Genomic DNA, 20815 nt, shown 5'->3' with positions numbered 1-20815 from the left:
ACGGGCCCAGGGTAGAAGAGGTTAAAAATTAAACAGTCGGAAACAGGCTTTTTACTGGTGAAAACAGGCCCAGAGACTTTAGTGCCTTGATGTGTTGCTCTGTGACTAAACCATCAATCCAGTTCATGAGCTTTGAGACCCAATTGGCAGGAAAATGGAGCTCAGGTGCTATAAATCTGTATTTGTGCAGGTAGACTCAGACTTCTGAGAATCTTGGCAGGCTCTCCTCACATGTCCTTTCTAGTATAGATTGCATTTAAAAGCAAGTATCTTGTAGTTTTTAATGGCAGAAGCACAAGCCTTAACCTCTGTGTTCTCAGAGAATCCCGACCCAGAAGATTTCAGCTGTTCAGTATGTCGGGACGTCTTCCAGACACCAGTCAGGACTCAGAACTGTCAGCACGTGTGAGTAGCTGCTCTTTTCCTCTGGATTCATGTACAGTATGTGGCTTATTAGTCTGCAATGCTTAAATATGTTGGGGGAGATTTATCAAAAGTGGTGGAAAGGAAAACTGGTTTTGTTGCCCATAGCAACCAATCAGATTCCACCTTTCATTTTTTTTTTCAGAGTTCCTTTGGAAAATGTAATGTGAGATCCAATTGGTGGTTGTGGGCAGAAAAGCTAGTTTTCATTTACACTGGATAAGGCCTCATGCACACGACTGTTGTTGTGTCCCGTGTCCATTGTTCCGTTTTTCGTGATTTTCTGCGGACCCATTGACGTTTTTCATCTGTGTCCGTGTTTCCAGTCTGCTAAAAAAAAAAATAGGACCTGTCCTATTTTATTTTCACGGACAACGGTTCGCGGACCCATTGAAGTCAATGGGTCCGTGAAAAAACACGGCACACAAGATTGTCGTCTGTGTGGTGTGTGTGGGTTTTTTTTTTTTTTTTTTTTTTTTTTTTTTTTTTTTTTTTTTTCCCCTTCATGTCTGGTGATCCTCCAAAAATAAAGGAAGACACACAGAAATAAAACGGACACGGAACCCCTTTTTGCGGACCGCAAAAAAATACTGTCGCGTGCATGAGGCCTTAGGCTGGGCTCACATCTCCACTTAGCAGATCCAACTGCTTGATCCGGTGTGTGTGTAAATTTATTATTTTTATTTTTTATTTTTATTTTTTATTTTTTTTCTCTTATTGCAATGTGTATTCCTTTATTACTAGTCTGTAATGGGTATACAACAGTTATTACTATTTTGCAATACTTTATATAAAAGTTGGTGGTAGTAGTAATAGATTATATAGATGTTCTTACCAGTATGCAATGCAGTTTGACTGCACCTTGTGAATAAGGGACTCTGAGATAGCTGAGCGCTGTACTCATAAAGATGAATGGAGCAGCAGTGCACTTCTGAATTTTTCAGGAGTACAGGGCCCCCATTCTCATGATCTGCGTGGCTCCAGTGATTGAGCCCCCACCTATCTAATAGTTATCAATTATGCCATGGATAGAGGATAACTTCATATAAGGCCTTATTCACACACTTGGTGTTCGGTCAGTGATTCTGAACCAAAACCAGGTACAGATCTTTCCCTATACCGTGTGTGTGTCGGCTCAAATCCTGGTTTTGGCTCCCAATCACTGACCAAAACGTTTGTAAATGAGGCTTAACACAAATACTTTAAGGCCCTTTTTTATGTGGACCCATGATTCTCTAGGAATGCTCATTCTGATAATTGGTGAATGAAAGAGTCATGTCTTTCATCCAGCACCCAAAATTATACGGGGTCATCTACAATGTGCGCCACACCAGTTTTAGGGTACTTTCACACTTGCGTTGTTTGATTCCAGCAGGCAGTTCCGTTGCCTGATCAGTCAGACAAATGCATTGCAATACCGGATCTCTTTTTCCGGTGTCATCAGGAAAAACGGATCCGGTATTTTTTTTCTCACTTTTAAAGGTCTGCGCAGACTTGACTGATCCGGCATTCAGGCAAGTCTTTATTTTCTTTGGCCGGAGATAAAACCGTAGCATGCTACGGTTTTCTCTTTTGCCTGATCAGTCAAAATGACTGAACTGAAGACATCCTGATGCATCCTGAACGGTAAGGGCTCTTTCACACTTGCGTTCTTTTCTTCCGGCATAGAGTTCCGCCGGAAGAATCCTGATCCGGATTATACCCATGCATTCTGAATGGAGAGAAATCCGTTCAGGATGCATCAGGATGTCTTCAGTTCAGGACCGGAACGTTTTTTGGCTGGAGAAAATACCGCAGCATGCTGCGCTTTTTGCTCCGGCCAAAAATCCTGAACACTTGCCGCAAGGCCAGATCCAGAATTAATGCCCATTGAAAGGCATTAATCCGGATCCGGCCTTAAGCTAAATGTCGTTTTCGGCGCATTGCCGGATCCGACGTTTAGCTTTTTTTGAATGGTTACCATGGCTGCCAGGACGCTAAAGTCCTGGCAGCCATGGTAAAGTGTAGTGGGGGACCCGTCCGTGCGGCTCCCGGGGCGCTCCAGAGTGACATCAGGGCGCCCCACGCGCATGGAACACGTGATCGCATGGAAACGTCATTCTGGAGCGCCCCGGGAGCCGCACGGACTGTAAGTATACTGCTCCCCACTACTACTATGGCAACCAGGACATTAAAGGGAACCTGTCACCCAAAAATCGCCTATTAAGCTGTTTACAGTACCTTATAGTGCTGTATAGTCGTTTCCTGATGCACTTTTTGTTAGTTTTGCCGCATGTATGCTCAGTCAGAAATCGATGTTATATTCAGCTGCTGCCCCGTGCTTCAAGTCAGGCTTGAAGTCACGGGGGCAGCGGCCTCGGCGTCTTACATGGCCCTCTCCCCGCCCCCTGCCTCTGTGACTGACAGCCGAAATCCGATTCCGGGACCGCGCTCAACGGCCGCATGCGCAGTAAAGGGCGGCAGGAGCGCGGTCCCGGCTGCCGCGCCTACTACGCGCCGTCTTACTTTCGCCGCACTGCGCATGCGCCCGACATCCTGTATCAAACGCGCCCGCGCCCAGATGCCGGGCGCGGGCGCGTTTGATACAGGATGTCGGGCGCATGCGCAGTGCGGCGAAAGTAAGACGGCGCGTAGTAGGCGCGGCAGCCGGGACCGCGCTCCTGCCGCCCTTTACTGCGCATGCGGCCGTTGAGCGCGGTCCCGGAATCGGATTTCGGCTGTCAGTCACAGAGGCAGGGGGCGGGGAGAGGGCCATGTAAGACGCCGAGGCCGCTGCCCCCGTGACTTCAAGCCTGACTTGAAGCACGGGGCAGCAGCTGAATATAACATCGATTTCTGACTGAGCATACATGCGGCAAAACTAACAAAAAGTGCATCAGGAAACGACTATACAGCACTATAAGGTACTGTAAACAGCTTAATAGGCGATTTTTGGGTGACGGGTTCCCTTTAATAGCGTCCTGGCTGCCATAGTAACACTGAAAGCATTTTGAAGACGGATCAGTCTTCAAATGCTTTCAGTTCACTTGCGTTTTTCCGGATCTGGCGTGTAATTCCGGCAAATGGAGTACAAGACGGATCCGGACAATGCAAGTGTGAAAGAGGCCTTACTCTCCATTCAGAATGCATGGGGCTATGCCTGATCAGTTATTTTCCAGTATGGAGACCCTGTGACGGAACTCAGTGCCGGAAAAGAAAAACGCTAATGTGAGAGTAGCCTTAGGCAAAAAATTATATATATATCACAAGACCCCGTTTTAATGGGAGTCTGCTGCCCAGAAACAATGAATCTGTATGGAAACGAGCAATCGCAGCTATCAAAACTCAATGTTTGTATGAAGTTTTTCTTTAAAAACAATATCCCAAATGTTCAGCTTTTGCAGAAAATGCTTGTTAATGGCTATTAAAGCAAGTGGAGCCCATTGTCCTCTCTGCCGTGGGGCATTATGTAGATGGGAAAGATCAGCACCAATAAGAGCTTCGGACATAGAAATGAAAATGAGGATCCTCTCACTAGATTGCACATACTGTGGGAAACTGGTAAGAGATTATCATATATAATTTTTTTTTTTTTTTTTTTTTTTTTTTTTTTATATAGCAGAGGAACCATATGCCACTTTTACATTTGGAGTACATGCATATTATAGTGTTCCAATTTTTGGGAAGCACTTACTACTGAAAGTATGCCTGTTTTTGAGATATTAAAGGGGTATTCCCATCACATACAACGGGGGCATATCTCTAGGATATGCGCCCATTGTCTGATACTGTATGTGCAGTTCCCACCTCAAGAAGAACTGAGCGGGTAGAGCTGTGGCTGGACCACCAAGTGCTGCTTCCATATAGGTGAATGGGAGCGCACCACGCATGCGCGGCCCCTGCTCCCATTCATTTCTATAGGGCAGATAGCTGGCTCGGCTATTTTTGGCAGCCCCATTGAAATTAATGGTGGGCGGCTGCGCATACGCAAAAAGGGAAAATGTGTAAGGGTACTTTCACACTTGCGGCAGAGTACCGTATATATTTTCTTTCAAGTTTTTACCGGTCTGCGAATGTGCAGACCGGAAGGACAGATCCGGCAACTGATCCGGAATCTTGGAATGAGATGATACCGCAGCATGCTGTGGTATTTCCTCCGTCCAAAACACTGTTCAGTGACTGAACTGAAGACATCCTGATGCGTCCTGAACGGATTTCTCTCCATTCATAATGCATGGGGATGAAACTGATCAGTTCTTTTCCTGTATTGAGCCCCCTATGACGGAACTAAGTGCCGAAAAAAAAAAACGCTAGTGTGAAAGTACCCTAAACGGAATTAAAGTAAGTTTTATATTTTAAAGGCAAAAAAACATAGCCCACGGCCAAAAAGGGTCTTGGCCTCTAAATGTGTTTCCACAATTTTGAAATTTTTAGACTAATTCTGTACTTTTTACATCTGAAATGTGCGCAAAAAACAGTCTCGCTTTACTGCACTCCAGGGTTAATTTTATTTTTGAGTGGTGGAGTGCTACTACTTTTGCATTAAAGGCATTGTCCTGGCTTTTTAATATTGATGGTCTAGCCTCAGGATAGGCCAATCAGTATCAGATCGGTGGGAGTTCAACACCCGACTCCTGATCAGCTGTCTGAAGAGACGGCGTGCACACGTCCCGGCTCTCTTCCTGTTCACCACAGCTTTGCCATAGACACACTGCATACAGCTGATCAGCAAAGGTGTCGGACCCCCGCTGATCTGATATTGATGACCTAGACCTGATGATGGGCCATTAAGATTAAAAGCTCGGACAACCCCTTTAAAAACGGAGCCACCAGAGACCTGACTAAGGGCTCATGCACACGACTGTTTCCGATTTTTGTGGTCCACAAAACATGGATATTGGCTGTGTGTTTTCTGTATTTTGGAACATCCTGCCCTATCCCTGTCCGTAAAATTGGAAAGAATAGGATTTTTATTTTTTTGCGGTTGCGGGGCTGCAGAACGGACATATTTTGCAGCCCCATTGAAGCTAATGGGTCGGCATCTGACCCACAAACTGTGGATCAGATGTGGACCAGATCCATTCTTGTGCATGAGCCCTAATACAAAGGCTTCTGGCCTCATTCATCAACTGCTGTGCGACATTTAATAAATGGCCTGCAAAATACTGACAGGTGAATAAGTTAATCTAGTCTAAGGGCTTGTTCACACGACCGTGTGAAGCCTGTGCCCGTGCTGTGGACCGCAAATTGCGGTCTGCAATGCACGGGCACCGACCGTGGCCCAGCCACATGGGGATTGTGGACCCATTCACTTGAATGGGTCCACGATCCGTCCGTTCTGCAAAAAGAGAACATGCGCTCTTTTTGCGGTGCAGAAGCATGGAACAGAACCCCAGGAAGCACTCTGTAGTGTTAAATTCCTGCTTATTCTGGGATGCGGACCCATTAATTTCAATGGGGCTGCAAAATATGTGGACAGCATATAGTTTGCTGTCTGTATCTGTACTTCCGTTCCATGGCCCCACAAAAAGTGCATTTCTATCATAGGGCAGGCCATATGTGTTCCACAAATTGCGGAACGCACATGGCCGTTATCTGTGTCTTGAGGCTCTGCGATTTGTGCACCACAAAACACATATGGTCGTGTAAATGAGCCCTAAAACTATATATCTCAGCAAATTACGCTTTATTAGGGCTCATGCAAATGAATGTATTTTCTTATGGTGTCCGTTTTGTTTATGGACAGTATGCGGAACCATTAATTTCAATGGGTCGGCAAAAAAACTAACAGAAGTTACTGTGTGCATTCCGTTTCCGCATGTCCGTTCCGCAAAAAAAATAGAACATGTCAGTCGTACGGACAAGGATAGGACTGTTCTATTAGGGCCCAGCTGTTCAGTTCTGCAAAATACAGAATGCACACGGACATCGTCCATGTTTTGTGGACCGCAAAATACATACGTTCGTCTGCATGAGCCCTTACATTGTGTCAGTAGCTTGCATTGCATTTGTGGTGACAGGTTCCCTTTTTAGGGTCCATTCACACGTCCGCAATTCTGTTCCGCATTTTGCAGAACGGCATTGCGGACCCATTCACTTCTATGGGGCCGCACGATGTACTTCCAGGTCCGCATTTCCATTCCCCCAAAAAATAGTACCTGCCCTATTCTTGTCCGCAATTGTGGACAAGAATAGGCATATTCTATTAGTGCCGGCGATGTGCTGTCTGCAAAATGCGGAACGCACATTGCAGGTGTCTGTGTTCTGCAGATCCACAAAACGCACACGGAAGTGTGAATGGACCCTTAACGTGGTAATTCATACATCAGAGGTTTTCCACTGACATGCACTACCTTGGTTCATGGTGCGGAAGAAGAACGCATATTGAATTCTATGGGTCCATGAAAACCACTGACAGAACACAGATGTCATCTGTGTACTTTCAGTGGTTTTTCACTGAGCATTGGAAATCCCTTTCAGTTTAGTGGTTGCACATCATGGAATATAGATGACACATGGAGGGCAAAAAACACACGTGGACCAACAGATTCCTCATGGGAACGATCTTCTCCTGGATGTCATCACTGATATATTCAAATTCGCAATATTTTGCAATTTTTTGGCCGAATATTTGATCTCCAGTCATTGTATACTTGACTGCAAAAATCGTCAATGTAATATATTCGCTATTAGAATATCCAACACTATTCGTGAATATAAAGCGCTATATTATAAATATTTTCAAATTCTCGAAGTGGCGATATTCGAATATTCGCGCTCAACAGTAGTTACCGTTGATATCCAGAGTCATGCCAGATTCTTTATTTCCATAGGTGAAGTTATCTTACATGCGACTCCACTGCAAGACATGCAAAGGTTACCAGGAGGAGTTTGGAACTGCAGCCAAAGACTCGAAATTGCACAGTGACCCATATAATGCCAAACAGTAAGAAAAAACTAAAGTGCATTTTCACTAGTCCGGGATCATGATGCAAAACGCCAAATTTAAGCAACTTTATGGGCTTATGGACATGGGTATGCAGTAGCACGGCCTCCATACACTGATGTACAGGCTTTTGTTGGGAGACAGATGCATGAAGATATTCTACCTTTAGAAGCAATACTTCCATAGTTGCCAACAGTTTAGGATGGATTTGCAGGGACTGTCCCTAATTTTCAGACAGTCCCTGCAAATTTGGGCTGTCCTGGGCTGAAAATGGTGGGGATTGTGCAAGCCCTGCCAATAGACAGTCCCTTACAGTTTGGGGGTGTTCCCAGCGGTGGGACCTAGTTGTCCAAAATTCACTAACTATAAAGTTGGTATGTGTTTGCTTCTAGGGGAGAATACAGTCATACTGTACATACAGAGCTGACCTTTGTACAAACGTCATGTCTGGCTTAAACAGAAAGCTCTGTATGCTTCTGTAACATACAGGAACTGGAGAGGCTGTGGTTTTTAATCTGAATCTAATAACTTCCACACTCCTATCCCAAAGATGGCCAATTTCCTGAATCTCCAGCATGTACCAGAAAAATGGGGTGCACCTGGCTGTACTGTGCCCCCGCAACTCTTATGTTATATAGTGCTCCCCAAATAATCCCAGGAAAACAGAGAATGTACTCCTCTTACATCTTAATTTTGCCAACTTGAAAATCAATCGCAACTTCAGTTACTGTAAGGACCCATTCATTTTCAATGGGTCCTGAAAAAAATCAGACATTGTGCTGTCCGTTTTTTTTTCAGGACCCATTGAAAATGAATGGGTCCAGATCTGTTCCGCAAAAAACGGAACAGATCAGGAAAGAAACAACGGACGTGTGAATGGACCCTTAAACCTACTCCATAAATTTTTAAATAATTTCTGAGCCTACTAGGCCTCTCTAGAATCGGTAGCCAATAATTACTCACTTTGACAGACATTGATGCCCCCTACATAAATTAATAGGGTTGTCTAGCTACCTAAAAAAAAAAAAATGCTTAGAATGCTATAAAATAATAATTAAAAAAAATGCTTACTGATCTTTCAATCACTTGTCAACATGCCATGACTGGCTGCAGCAGTGATGTATCAACACCTCTGAGGTTGCTGCTGCGGTCGGTGATTGGCTGCAATGGTCACATGTCATGTTATCACTAGAGCAGGAAGAACAAAGGCCAATAAATATTAAAGTTGCTTATTGGTAAATATGACGGCAATACCTAATAGTGCTATTAAATAATCAATAGTTTGAAAGTGGTCAATACTACCTGATCTTCAGATCGGCCTTATACTCCAGACGCAGGGGACAAGAAGGTTTGTACACAAACATAGAATAGGATTCTTTATGGTAAGAGCAGTGGGACTATGGAACTCTCTGCCTGAGGAGGTGGTGATGGTGAGTTCACTAAAAGAGTTCAAGAGGGGCCTGGACGTATTTCTGGAGTGTAATAATATTACAGGCTATAGCTACTAGAGAGCGGTCGTTGATCCAGGGAGTTATTCTGATTGGAGTCAGGAATTTTTTTTGTGGGGGGGGGCTTCTACCAATTTTTCCCCACTTAAGGTATGGGTAGCCAGACAGACCCTCCAAATGTCCTAGAGCAGTGATGGTGAACCTTTTAGAGACAGAGTGCCCAAACTGCAACCAAATACCCACTTATTTATCACAAAGTGCCAACACAGCAATTTAACCTGAATACCAATATAGTATATCTTCCATGTACTTTATCATTTAGCTATAATGGCTTAATAGCCTACATTCAGTGCGCTGCCTGTGCTGTTCATAGTGCGTCCTGTGCTAATGAATGGCAGGAAAAGTCTAAAGCATATTGGTACGCCATAAACTTTTTCCAAGGCGCGGGTGCCCACAAAGAGAGGGCTCTGAGTGCCGCCTCTGGCACCCGTGCCATAGGTTTGCCATCACTGTCCTAGAGGTATATTAACACAGGAAAACCCAAACGTTTATCCCCAATGCACGCCTGTGTTTCATAGTGATCCTACCAAACGGTAATTACAAGAAATGGATAATTGACCCCTGATGAAAATTAAATGGGTATTCCCATCTGGGTCCTTTATTGCATATCAATAGGTGCAGGTCCCACCTCCAGAACCTGCTTCTAACTCAAGAATGTCTGAGTCTGCAGACAATTGCTTCTCCCTTTCCAGTGAACCTGTCAGAGCTGCTCTGATGACTTGATCTGTAGCCCTTATCTTTACTTTCCGAACAGCTCATACACTCATTTTAACTAAATTATCACTAGGCTATGCCACCAATGTCAGGTACGAGTCCTATCTCCAGAACAGGCCCACCAAAGTGAAGGCGAGTGAACTGCGCATGCACAAGTGACCCTTCATTCACTGTTATGGGAAAGGGGCGAGAAATAGCCGAGCCAGCGCATGGTTATTTTCAGAGTTTTCATAGCAGTGAATGAAGGGTGGCCACGCTTGCATGGTGTGCTCTCATTTACTTTGGTTCAATCTGTAGATAGGTGACCCACCTATCTGACATTAGTGGCATATCCTAGCAATATGATGCAATCGCTTTTAAATAAGTTTTATGACCTGTTAGGCATTCAGAGTTAAGGGTTAGGGCTCTTTACCACAAACGTGTCCCTTGCAGGAATTGCACTTCGTGAGAGAGAGAAATGCACCCAAAGATGTCCATAGCCTTTATAGCCTTAGGCCTCTTTCACAAGAATTATGTGGATTGTGTCAGGATGCATTCAGTGACACTCGCACCATTTCACAAACGTTTCATTTCTCACAAGTTTAGTCAGTTTTGTCTGCAATTGCATTTCTCTTCGGTTTTCTTTTTCTGCGCGGGTGCAATAAATTTTGATTTGTGAAAAAACTGAAGATTTATAAACAACATCTCCTAACCATTATCAGTGACATCTGGATGAATTGTGTTTTTCAGCAAAGCCCCATTCACGTCTATGCATAAAAATAAATAAAAAAAAAACTGAGTATATATAACATGCTGCTGTTCTCGCGCAACGCAAAAAATGTTGCGTGGACAGACCCATTGAAATGAAAGTCAGGATTCAGTGCTGTGCGTTCACTTCACGTATTGCACCCCCGCGGAAAGCTCACTTGTGTGAAAGGGACCTAATACTTTGTAAATCTTGGCTCAATCACATTGATTTTCAGGTGTTTTTCATGATCTCGTAGTTTAAAAAAGGAAAGGGGGCACCAGGATCTCCTTTCGCAGGTTGTTGGGGAAGTGATGGCATCTGAAAAGAGCCAAAGTTTTATTTTTGCTATGCCATTTATCCTTAAATAATGTATTCTAAATATAAGGAAACTGTCATTTTTCAGGTTCGATGCACTGTACAAGTGCCCACTGTGCCATCAAGGAAACCTGAACAGAAAAGCCTTACTGGACCATTGCAACTTCATGCATTATTTTGACGTTGCAGAAGCGGTAAACCTTCTTTCACGTTTGTATAAACTTACTGCATACCGTACTTCTAAATCAGGACAAAAAAAAGGGGGAAACAATCTTTGGCTTTTTTATAGTAGCTGGGATCTATTACAATAACCATAACCTGGCTGACCATTTACCCAGTTGATGTGGGAATAGTTTTGTTATACATTAAGATCCAGCAGATTGGGGCAGGGGTAAGGCTGGGTTCACATCATTACACCATTAACAAAATGCAGTGGTTTGCTGGGAAGCAAGAGAAGGTGTTCAGTGCTGACCTCAGACCCCATAGCAATGGCATGGTCTTCCATAATGGTAAGTATACTACAGTACTAGATTAAAACATATCTGATGTTCTTCCATTAAGGCTACTTTCACACTAGCGTTAATAATTTCCGGTATTGAGATCCGTCATAGGGTCTATTCATTGTCAATGGGGACATAACTTAACTGAACAGAATGTTCCAAAATGCATTCCATTCTGTTCATACCGGAGAGCTTTCTGTCTTGGGATGCGGATCAATGCAGGTCAATGGGGACTGATCCGTTTTCTGACAAAATTGAAAACTGATCGTATCCCATTGACTTTTAATGGTGCTCATGATGGATCAGTCTTGGCTATGTCAAAGATGATACACCCGGATCAGTTCATAACGGATGCAGATTCTTGTATTATCAGAACAAAAGCGTTTTTACTGAACCCTGCCGGATCCAGCAAAAAAGCTGTGTATAGACACATAATCGGTCACCTAACAGCTATCTTTGCCAACTCCAAAATTCTAAACAAATGTTTAAATTAAATTTTTATGTTAAGGTGTTTTCCAAGATGATTAAAAATCTCAGGCAAACCCTAAATTGGCTTAAAACAAGTTGCCCTTGCCCTATTCTCCAGAGTCGCTGGTCCAATTCTTATCTTGAGCCGTTGTAGTGCTTGTCGGAGATTTTTAATTGTTTCAGACAGCCCCTTAAGTTCCATTTTTGTATAGAAGAAAATGCCTACTAATAAACTGTATAAATGTGCAAGATGGGTTAATCATTGTTCAACAATGAATTCAATAGAGTGAAAAGATAAAGACACAGAAGTGTAATATCCAATTTGTGACCATGTTGATGTCCTTATACTTTACAGGTGTGCCCTATATGTTCTGCTTTGCCCTGTGGGGATACCAATTATTCAACTGGCAATATTGTAGGACACCTAAATGCCAGACACCAGTTTAATTATGACGAGTTCATGGTAAGTATGCAATATATAGAATTTTTTATTTTTTTTCAAAATCACCTGGAACTGATTATTTATATTGCAGTACTTGCACATTGCATGTTAAATTTCAGATTGTACATAACATTTCAAATGTTATAGAGCTTTACCTTTTTTATGCAGCACACTGACCCGCGTGGGGAAAGGAAGGGGGGGGGGGGGCGGTGGAGAGGAAGATGTGAGTGGTGGTGACAATGAGGGTGGTTGTAGCAAGCAGTGTGGCTAATGTTTCTCCAGCTCTCTCCCAAGCCGCATTTACAGTGACTGGAAGGATGCAACCCTTCTTACCCCTGAGGGCACTCCCTGGACTTTGGTGTCTCCTGCCTGGTAGTGGCTGAGGTGTCTATCCTTGATGTTGGGTGAACAGCATTGTGCAAGGCAGGAGAACAGGGGTTCTAATCAGGAATGGAGACCAATGACAAGGCTGGCTTGGTTGTAGTATAAGTGGTCTTTCTTACTGAATAGATGGCAGGTGTCACAATGTAAACAAAAGGAGTAGGCACAGTTCTGAAGTATAGCAGAGTAGGGTTTTCCTAAAGGATGTGTATAGGGATGACTATGATGATGGTGTTCTTCCCAGAGTCTTTCTATAGACACCAGCAAACTTCCAAAAATTACCAAGTGTGCAATCTCTCAATCTTTCTCTGCAGTGTCCAAATGCACGTGCAATCCTAGATCGGATGCCCAGTCTGTTTCAGTAGTGTGGCGGGTGCCAGAAGCAATATAACCCAAACCAAAGGCAGTAAAGACTACAGCCATATGCATGAGTTAACTTAACTGTTTTTGTCCATGCTTGGCCCTTATACTCCTGTAGTAATCTGTTCTGTTCTCCCACAGAGGTTAATCCTTAGCAAAATTGCTTTTCTGGCTGCCTTCACTCCCAGAAATAGTTTTCCTAGATAAGCTTTGCAGCACATACTAAGCACATCTCTCTGTACAGTAAAAAGAGACAAACTGTCCTCCGTTTCTGGGAGGGTATACTTTTTTTTCAGGGGTTTCCCCTTGGTAAAAATATGGGAATCGGCTAAAATGATGTAAAGTCAAAGGCGTTGAGTATAAATGACAATCTCAATCCTTAAAATGAATGTAACATATCCATGATTTTTATTTCTTATTTTTCTTCGCAATGTTTATATATACTGTATAAAATCTCGACTGAGCACCATTTACACTATACATGCTGAATACATTTTTATCAACATTTAAGGTTTGGCAGAAAATGGTTGTCTGCTAATAAACAAATGACCCTTTGGCCTCTTTCACACGAGCGAGTTTTCCGTCCGGTGTATGATTCCAGCAATGGACTTGTTCGTGTAAAACGGCCCTTAAAGTGGTTTTCTGAGATTAGTATGGTTATTAACAGGACTTTCCTGACCCATTTTTAACATTTAAACAAATCTGTTTCCTTTTCATCCTCTACAGTAGTGCTTGAAAGTTGGTGAAGCCTTCAATCTTCTACATAAAATTGATCTATAACTACATCAGATTTTCAAAAAAATCCTAAAAGTAAAGAAAAATAACCAAATGAGTAAAAAATATGACTTGGTCACAGGGCCGGCCTTAGGTGTTCAGGCGCCCTGTGCGAGCTAACCTTGTGGCGCCCCAACCCCCCCCCCCCCCAAAAAAAAAACAAAAACTGCTTGTTGCTGGCATCATGGCATAGGCTGGCTGACTATCCAACCAAGTAGTTACCAGCCCTCACACCCCAAAGGCCGGTGTAATGTTATACTTCCCTAGTTCGTGAGATTTCCCTACCCTCGTCACTTCCGGTCGCACCGGACATAACGTGAGGAGGTGTGCAACATCGCGCAGGCGCACAACGACAGGTTAGGGAAATTTCACAGCAGAATGCGCATGCGCCAGGAGCCTCGCCGGCGGTTAGGGTAGGGAAAAACTATGGGCCAATGCGCAGTGATCGGATGGATGTTTTCAGCTGAACACCGGCCGACACTGCGCATGCACCGGGAGCCTCACCAGCGGTTAGGGAAGGGAAAAATTTACGTACGGGCCAGTGCTTTTTCCCTACCCTAACCGCTGGTGAGGCCCCCAGCGCATGTCGGCCGGTGTCCAGCTGAGAAAATTAGTTTCCAATGTAGTATTAATAACTAAACAATTAAATAATAAACATATTGCATTGTCTACTTACCACCAGGACAATAAGATGATCTGGACTCTGGCTGCAGTCTGGCTCTGGGGACTCCATTGTCACTCTCATTATCCCCCCCCCCCCCCCCCTTCACTCACTCTCATTATTCCCCACCGCCATCACTCTCATTATTTCCCCCACCGCCATCACTCTCATTATTTCCCCCACCGCCATCACTCTCATTATTTCCCCCACCGCCATCACTCTCATTATTTCCCCCACCGCCATCACTCTCATTATTTCCCCCACCGCCATCACTCTCATTATTTCCCCCCACCCGCCATCACTCTCATTATTTCCCCCACCGCCATCACTCTCATTATTTCCCCCACCGCCATCACTCTCATTATTTCCCCACCGCCATCACTCTCATTATTTCCCCCACCGCCATCACTCTCATTATTTCCCCCACCGCCATCACTCTCATTATTTCCCACCACCGCCATCACTCTCATTATTCCCCCACCGCCATCACTCTCATATTTCCCCCCCCCCGCACACTCTCATATTCCCCCCCATCACTCTCATTATTCCCCCCCCCCATCACTCTCATTATTTCCCCCCCCCATCACTCTCATATTCCCCCCCCATCACTCTCATTATTCTCATTCGCATCCCCCCCCCCCCATCACTCATTTCCCCCGCTCCTCATATTTCCCCCCCATCACTCTCATTATTCCCCCCATCACTCTCATTATTCTCCCCCCCCATCACTCTCATATTATCCCCCCCACACTCTCATACCCCCCCCCCCATCACTCTCATTATTCTCCCCCCCCATCACTCTCATATTCCCCCCCCATCACTCTCATTATTCTCCCCCCCCCATCACTCTCATTATTTTCTCCCCCCCCCCCCATCACTCTCATTATTTTCTCCCCCCCCCCCATCACTCTCATTATTTCTCCCCCCCCATCACTCTCATTATTCTCCCCCCCCCATCACTCTCATTATTCTCTCCCCCCCCATCACTCTCATTATTCTCCCCCCCCCATCACTCTCATTATTTCTCTCCCCCCCCCTCACTCTCATTATTCTCCCCCCCCCCCCATCACCTCATTATTCTCTCCCCCCCCCCCATCACCCATTATTCTCTCCCCCCCCCCCATCACTCTCATTATTCTCTCCCCCCCCATCACTCTCATTATTCTCCCCCCCCCCCCTCACTCTCATTATTCTCTCCCCCCCCCCCCTCACTCTCATTATTCTCTCCCCCCCCCCATCACTCTCATTATTTCTCCCCCCCCCCCATCACTCTCATTATTCTCTCCCCCCCCCCCCCCATCACTCTCATTATTTCTCCCCCCCCCCCCCCATCACTCTCATTATTCTCTCCCCCCCCCCCCATCACTCTCATTATTTCTCCCCCCCCCCCCATCACTCTCATTATTTTCTCCCCCCCCCCCCATCACTCTCATTATTTCTCCCCCCCCCCATCACTCTCATTATTTCCTCCCCCCTCCCCCTTTTCACTCTCTTTTCCACCTCTAGTGTAGCGTGGCCGAGCTCTGTTCGATCCGCGGTACAGGAGCATTTGTTTCCTGTACCCGGCCGGACTGACAGGAAGTGCTCACTTAGTGTGCACTTCCTGTCAGTCCGGCCGGGTACAGGAAACAAAAGCTCCTGTACCGTGGATCGAACAGAGCTCTGCCACGCTACATTAACAGCACACAGCAGGCGCAGGCAGGCACTCAGCCTCAGCCACTCAGGCGGCGCAGAATGAGGGGCGCCGCCAGCCGCCCGAACTTATATAAGCAAGTTTTTTTTTTTTTAAACCGCAACGTGCGCCCCCTGCTGAATACAGGGGAGGGGGAGATGGAGGGGGCGGGGGCCCGCCCCGTGGGAAAACATAAGTGCCGCCTCGCCTGCCCATATTACATTGCGGGCTGTTGGCCGCCCGGCGCCCCTGTTGCTATGGCGCCCTGTGCGGCCGCACAGCCCGCACACCCCAAAGGCCGGCCCTGCTTGGTCATATTTATTGAGGAAAACTATCCAATATCTCATGTTTGAGTGGCAAACGTATGTGAACCTTTGCTTTTAGTATCTGCTGCGACCCTCTTGTGCAGCAATAACTAACTAAATGTTCCCAGTAATTGTTTAGTCCTGCACATTGGCTTGGAGGAATTTTAGCCAATTCCTCCAGACAAAACTGCTTCAATTGCAACGGCCAGGTCCAGCGCCTGAGGGATCACTTGCCCCTTGGGAGGTTTCTACTAAATATGTCCCTCTTGTAGAGCAAGTGAACGTGACACTAGTTGTGGTTAAGCAACGGGAACATGGAGTCCTCTTGGTAGGTGGTAGTGTTGGTACCCAGTGTAGGAAGTCCAGAGTGGTGTTGAATAGGCCACAATATCCCTGGAGATGTGTAGCACGTTTTGTCATGGTGCTCCTACTTGAATACAGGTGGATCCCAGACATGGTCAACCAAGGCAGTGCAAAAGAGATGGAGAACTTGGATGGGGTAGAAAAAAGATGAGTCTAGACTTGGTAAACGTTGAACAGTTGCTTTTGCTTGGCATACATGGTAATTCAGACAGTTTCCAGACTTGATCTTGGTTTCAGCAGGCAAATACTTTCTCTGCAACAATCTCAGCTCTGCTATGCTGTAGCTTCCACAGCTCTGTTTAGCAGTAGTAGTCTTTCTCTGCAGGTAATCCTAGAAACTTCTTGTCCTGGTATTTTTGTACCTCAAGCTTCGGCTCAGCTTGAATGAAGTCAATGCAAGCCCAGGAGGGGACACCAGCCAAATAGTTATTTTATGCAAGCAGAACCTGCGGGCCCAGCAGAGCAGGCAGGACTCTGCTGGCCTATGTACAACCTCTTCCTTAGGACGGTAGACTAGAACTCGCGTCCTCTCCCCAAGAGGGGGAAGAGTAGACTGACCTATTAGCTAAACTCCTCCTCCCTCTCCCTCTAGAGGAGAGAGAATGGACAATTCAGTCCATTCCCTGCTCTAGCACTGCCAAATGTTTGCTGCCACCTTGTGGTAACCAGGCACATTACATGAACATAAATATTAAATGGAGTGTAAATGCACATTATCAGAAGATGACATGAAATACATTGGATGATGGGTATTAGCACATAGGAAATTGTAGCAAGGTGTCAGAGTGGTAATGGCACTCTGGGTCATTACACAATGTTTGTAGGTCTCTTTCCGTAAACTGCTTGCTTCAGGTCTTTCCACAACTTTTGCATTGGATTAAAGTCAGGACTTTGACTTGTCCATTTCAAAACCTTAACTTTTTTTATTCTTCTATTAAGGGGGTGTCTCATCTGAGACATTGGTAGGATACGCCACAGAGGCGAGACCAGCACCTAGCTGACTTTGATGGCATATGGCAAGGACATGCCTTTTTAAAGTCTCAAATGACATAACCCCTTTAACCATTCTTTGATAGAATGACTTGTGTTCTTAGGGTCGTTGTCTTGCTGCATAACCCACGTTATACCAGCAAATTATTTAGAAAAATAATTTAGAATGAATTGTTCCAGGACCACTTTCCATCATTGATGGACTAGATGCAGCAAAGCAGGTCCAAACAATGATGCTACCACCACCTGTTTGCACAGATAGGATGAGGATTTTAAGCTGGAATGCTTTTTTTTTTTTTTTTTTTTTTTTTCTCCCCCCTTTCAAACAACACTTTTTTCATTTAAACCAACATTTGGGGGGGGACTATCTCTCCTTGGGGAGAGCGGTGTGAGGAGGCTTATAGGCCATACATGTCCCTCTGGAATTCTGAGAAGAATGGGATGCAAATGAGCTTTTAACAAGCTCTGCCCCTAATGCCACCAGATGTAAGGCAGCGATCCTAGAAGTCAATGTTTGCCCCTTTAACTAGGCCTTGATACATGTCTTGGATAACAAATACGCCAGCATCTCATCTGCAGACCGCTTTTTCGGGATGATGGCATTAGAGCCAGCGCTTGCTAAGGGCTCATTTAAACTAAGAAAATATCTATTTTGGTCTCATTCATGCACATAACATTATTCCAGTACCCTTTTGGCTTGTCCAGGTGATCTTTAGGAAACTGCAGATGGGCAGCAATGTTCTTTTTGTAGAGCATAGACTTTCTCCTTGCAAAGCGGCCATGCACCATTGTTCAGTGTCTTCCTCATGTGAACTCCTTAACAGTTAGGGCTCATCCGCACAAACGTGTGTGTGTGTGTGTGTGTGTGTGTGTTTAATATTTTTATTTATTTTCTCGGACCATTCTTTTTAATGGGTCCGCAAAAAAAAAAAAAAATTGGAAGTTACTGTGTGCATTCCATGTCCTATTATTGTCCGCATTACGAACAAGGATAGCACTGTTCTATTAGGGGCCAGCTGTTCCGTTCCGCAAAATACGGAATGCACACGGACGTAATCTGTATCTTTTGCGGATCCGTATTTTGCTCACTGCAAAAAAAAAAATGCATACGGTCGTGTGCATGTACCCTTAATCTGAGAAAGCCCTTTAGTTGCTCAGAGCTTACCTTGGGTTTCTTTGTGACCTCGCTGGCTATTTCCATACCAGGGCAATAATTTAATTTCCAAGAGCAGCTTATACATTTCTATTTAATGGACAGAAGTGGAACATTAGGGTATGTTCATGTGACGGATACTGCAGATTGTACATCCGTTTTTAATGCAGTAAATCCGCACGGTTGTACAATGTTGGCAAAGTGGATGAGGTTTTAAGAAATCAGATTTGCGCGCTGCATAAAGGGCATCTGTCGGCAGATTTATACCTATGAAACTGGCTGACCTGTTGCATGTGCTCTTGGCAGCTGAAGATGCCCTTTACCTCATTATGAACAGACTGTTAATGGTGACGTGGTAACCCACAAGACTATTTGACATAACCACTAAATATTTCTATTAAGTTAATAAAATACTGCAGTGGCTTGCTTGCCTGCATGTATAGTGGCCACATCAGACGTGCCTTGTGGCCGTACCCTAAGCCTAAGGCCGCCTGCACACAAGTGTGGGATAACTCCCATAAGACCCGCACAAATTTCCAGGTGGATTTGGTATGCACCATATCTATACCAAAATCTGCAATTTCTAACAGGTTTTTGGTATGGTTTAGCTGGAGATCTCACCCTTCATTGGACAAGGGGGAAATCCGCAGCTGTAACTGCAAACATCAATGACCTGCTGTGGATTTTTACATCTGCACAAGAGGTTAATTTCCACACAGAAAAAAAAAAAAATCCACAAAGTGTTCATGAGATTTGTGTAATCTCGTACTTTGCTGGTATTTGTATTACAATGCGTTTTTTTTTTTTTTTTTTCTGTGAAGGGAAAAAATGCACATATTCTGCAACATGTACAGGTGGTTTAATAGGTTTATTTCACTAGTTCTAACCACTTGCACTTTATCGCTGTGTGTAAATGAGGCTTGGCTTGAAAGTTAACCCTTGTTTTTAATTAATCTGTTCTTTCTGTATTGCGTACCTGTCTAACAGAATGTCCACCTGGATGAAGAAGCTCAGTTCCAAGCTGCAATTGAGAAATCCTATCAATTATTCTACTGACTGTAAATGACAATGATTATTATCACTTTAAAAAGGCAAATGTGTGTAGTCCTTGCTGTCTAATAAATAGTTTGTCTTTTAATTGTTTCCACATATGATGGTAATGTCTCAATTGTCAGAAATTCATGGAATCTGAAATGTTTTATTATTTAGTTATAAATGTGCATTTCTTGTGTTACATTGGAGTTTTTTTTTTGTCTAGCAAATTTACAATACACTCGGGTGAGACTTTAATTTTTTATTTTTGCAGGAGGAGATGGCATTTAACTGCAATTTAATAAAGTATAGCTGGTATGGCTTTTACGAGAGATATATAGTTTTGTGGGAAAAGATTTAGTAAGACTTGTCACCTACACATTTATATCTCTGCTCTTTTCTATACTTAAGCCTGCTCTAATGAACATCTATCAGTGACTGACAACTATCTCTGTATACACACTTGGGCCTCATTCACGTGGCTGTTCCGTGCATTGGGGACCACAATTTGTGGTCCCCAATGCACGGGCAACATCCGTGCGGCGGCTGGGATGGATTGAGACCTATTCAAGTTGAATGTGATCCGTTTGCACCGTTAAAAAAATAGAACATGCACTGCACCTCCTGGATTGCGGACCCATTCAAGTGAATGGGTCCGCAGGCCGCAACGGCTGTGTGCATGAGGCCTTACACAGAATATAGACTCGTGCACACAAATGTATTTTCTTTCAGTGTCCTGGTCAGTCACTGACAACACCTCCCCCGTGTACAAGTGAAGTAAAAAAGAGGAGAGATATAAATGTATAAATTACAAGTTTTACTTAATATTTTCCCATAAAACTATATATAAATGTGCTCAGCTCCTCCTGCTCTATAACATGCTGCCTGCAGGTTGCGCTGCTGCTGTTGTCAATTTGCTTGGTGTCCACAGTGGTTTAGGAGTTGGACAGTGAACAGTGCGTAGATTATATACACATACAGAAAAAACACATAATTCAACCAAAATATATATATATTTTTTTTTTTTCCCTGCTGGTCAGTGGGTATAGCTTCTTGTTCCTTCATGCATCATCTGCCCCAGGAAAAAGTTGTACACTACTTG

At 44.4% G+C, this 20815-nt stretch overlaps 1 protein-coding gene across 1 annotated transcript; it reads left to right on the top strand.

Moving 5' to 3' along the window:
- Positions 1–283: 283 nt before the first annotated feature.
- RNF138 (ring finger protein 138) lies at positions 284–19792 on the top strand. Its single transcript, XM_044295404.1, has 6 exons — positions 284–405; positions 3798–3963; positions 7236–7348; positions 10701–10806; positions 11936–12043; positions 19669–19792. The coding sequence occupies exons 1-6, from the start codon at positions 284–286 to the stop codon at positions 19735–19737; spliced, it is 684 nt and encodes a 227-aa protein (XP_044151339.1). The 3' UTR covers positions 19738–19792.
- The last annotated feature ends 1023 nt before the right edge of the window (positions 19793–20815 follow it).

Source organism: Bufo gargarizans, chromosome 5, assembly GCF_014858855.1.
Source record: "Bufo gargarizans isolate SCDJY-AF-19 chromosome 5, ASM1485885v1, whole genome shotgun sequence".
NCBI classification, from domain to species: domain Eukaryota; kingdom Metazoa; phylum Chordata; class Amphibia; order Anura; family Bufonidae; genus Bufo; species Bufo gargarizans.
This window is presented reverse-complemented; position numbering and strand designations above follow the sequence as displayed.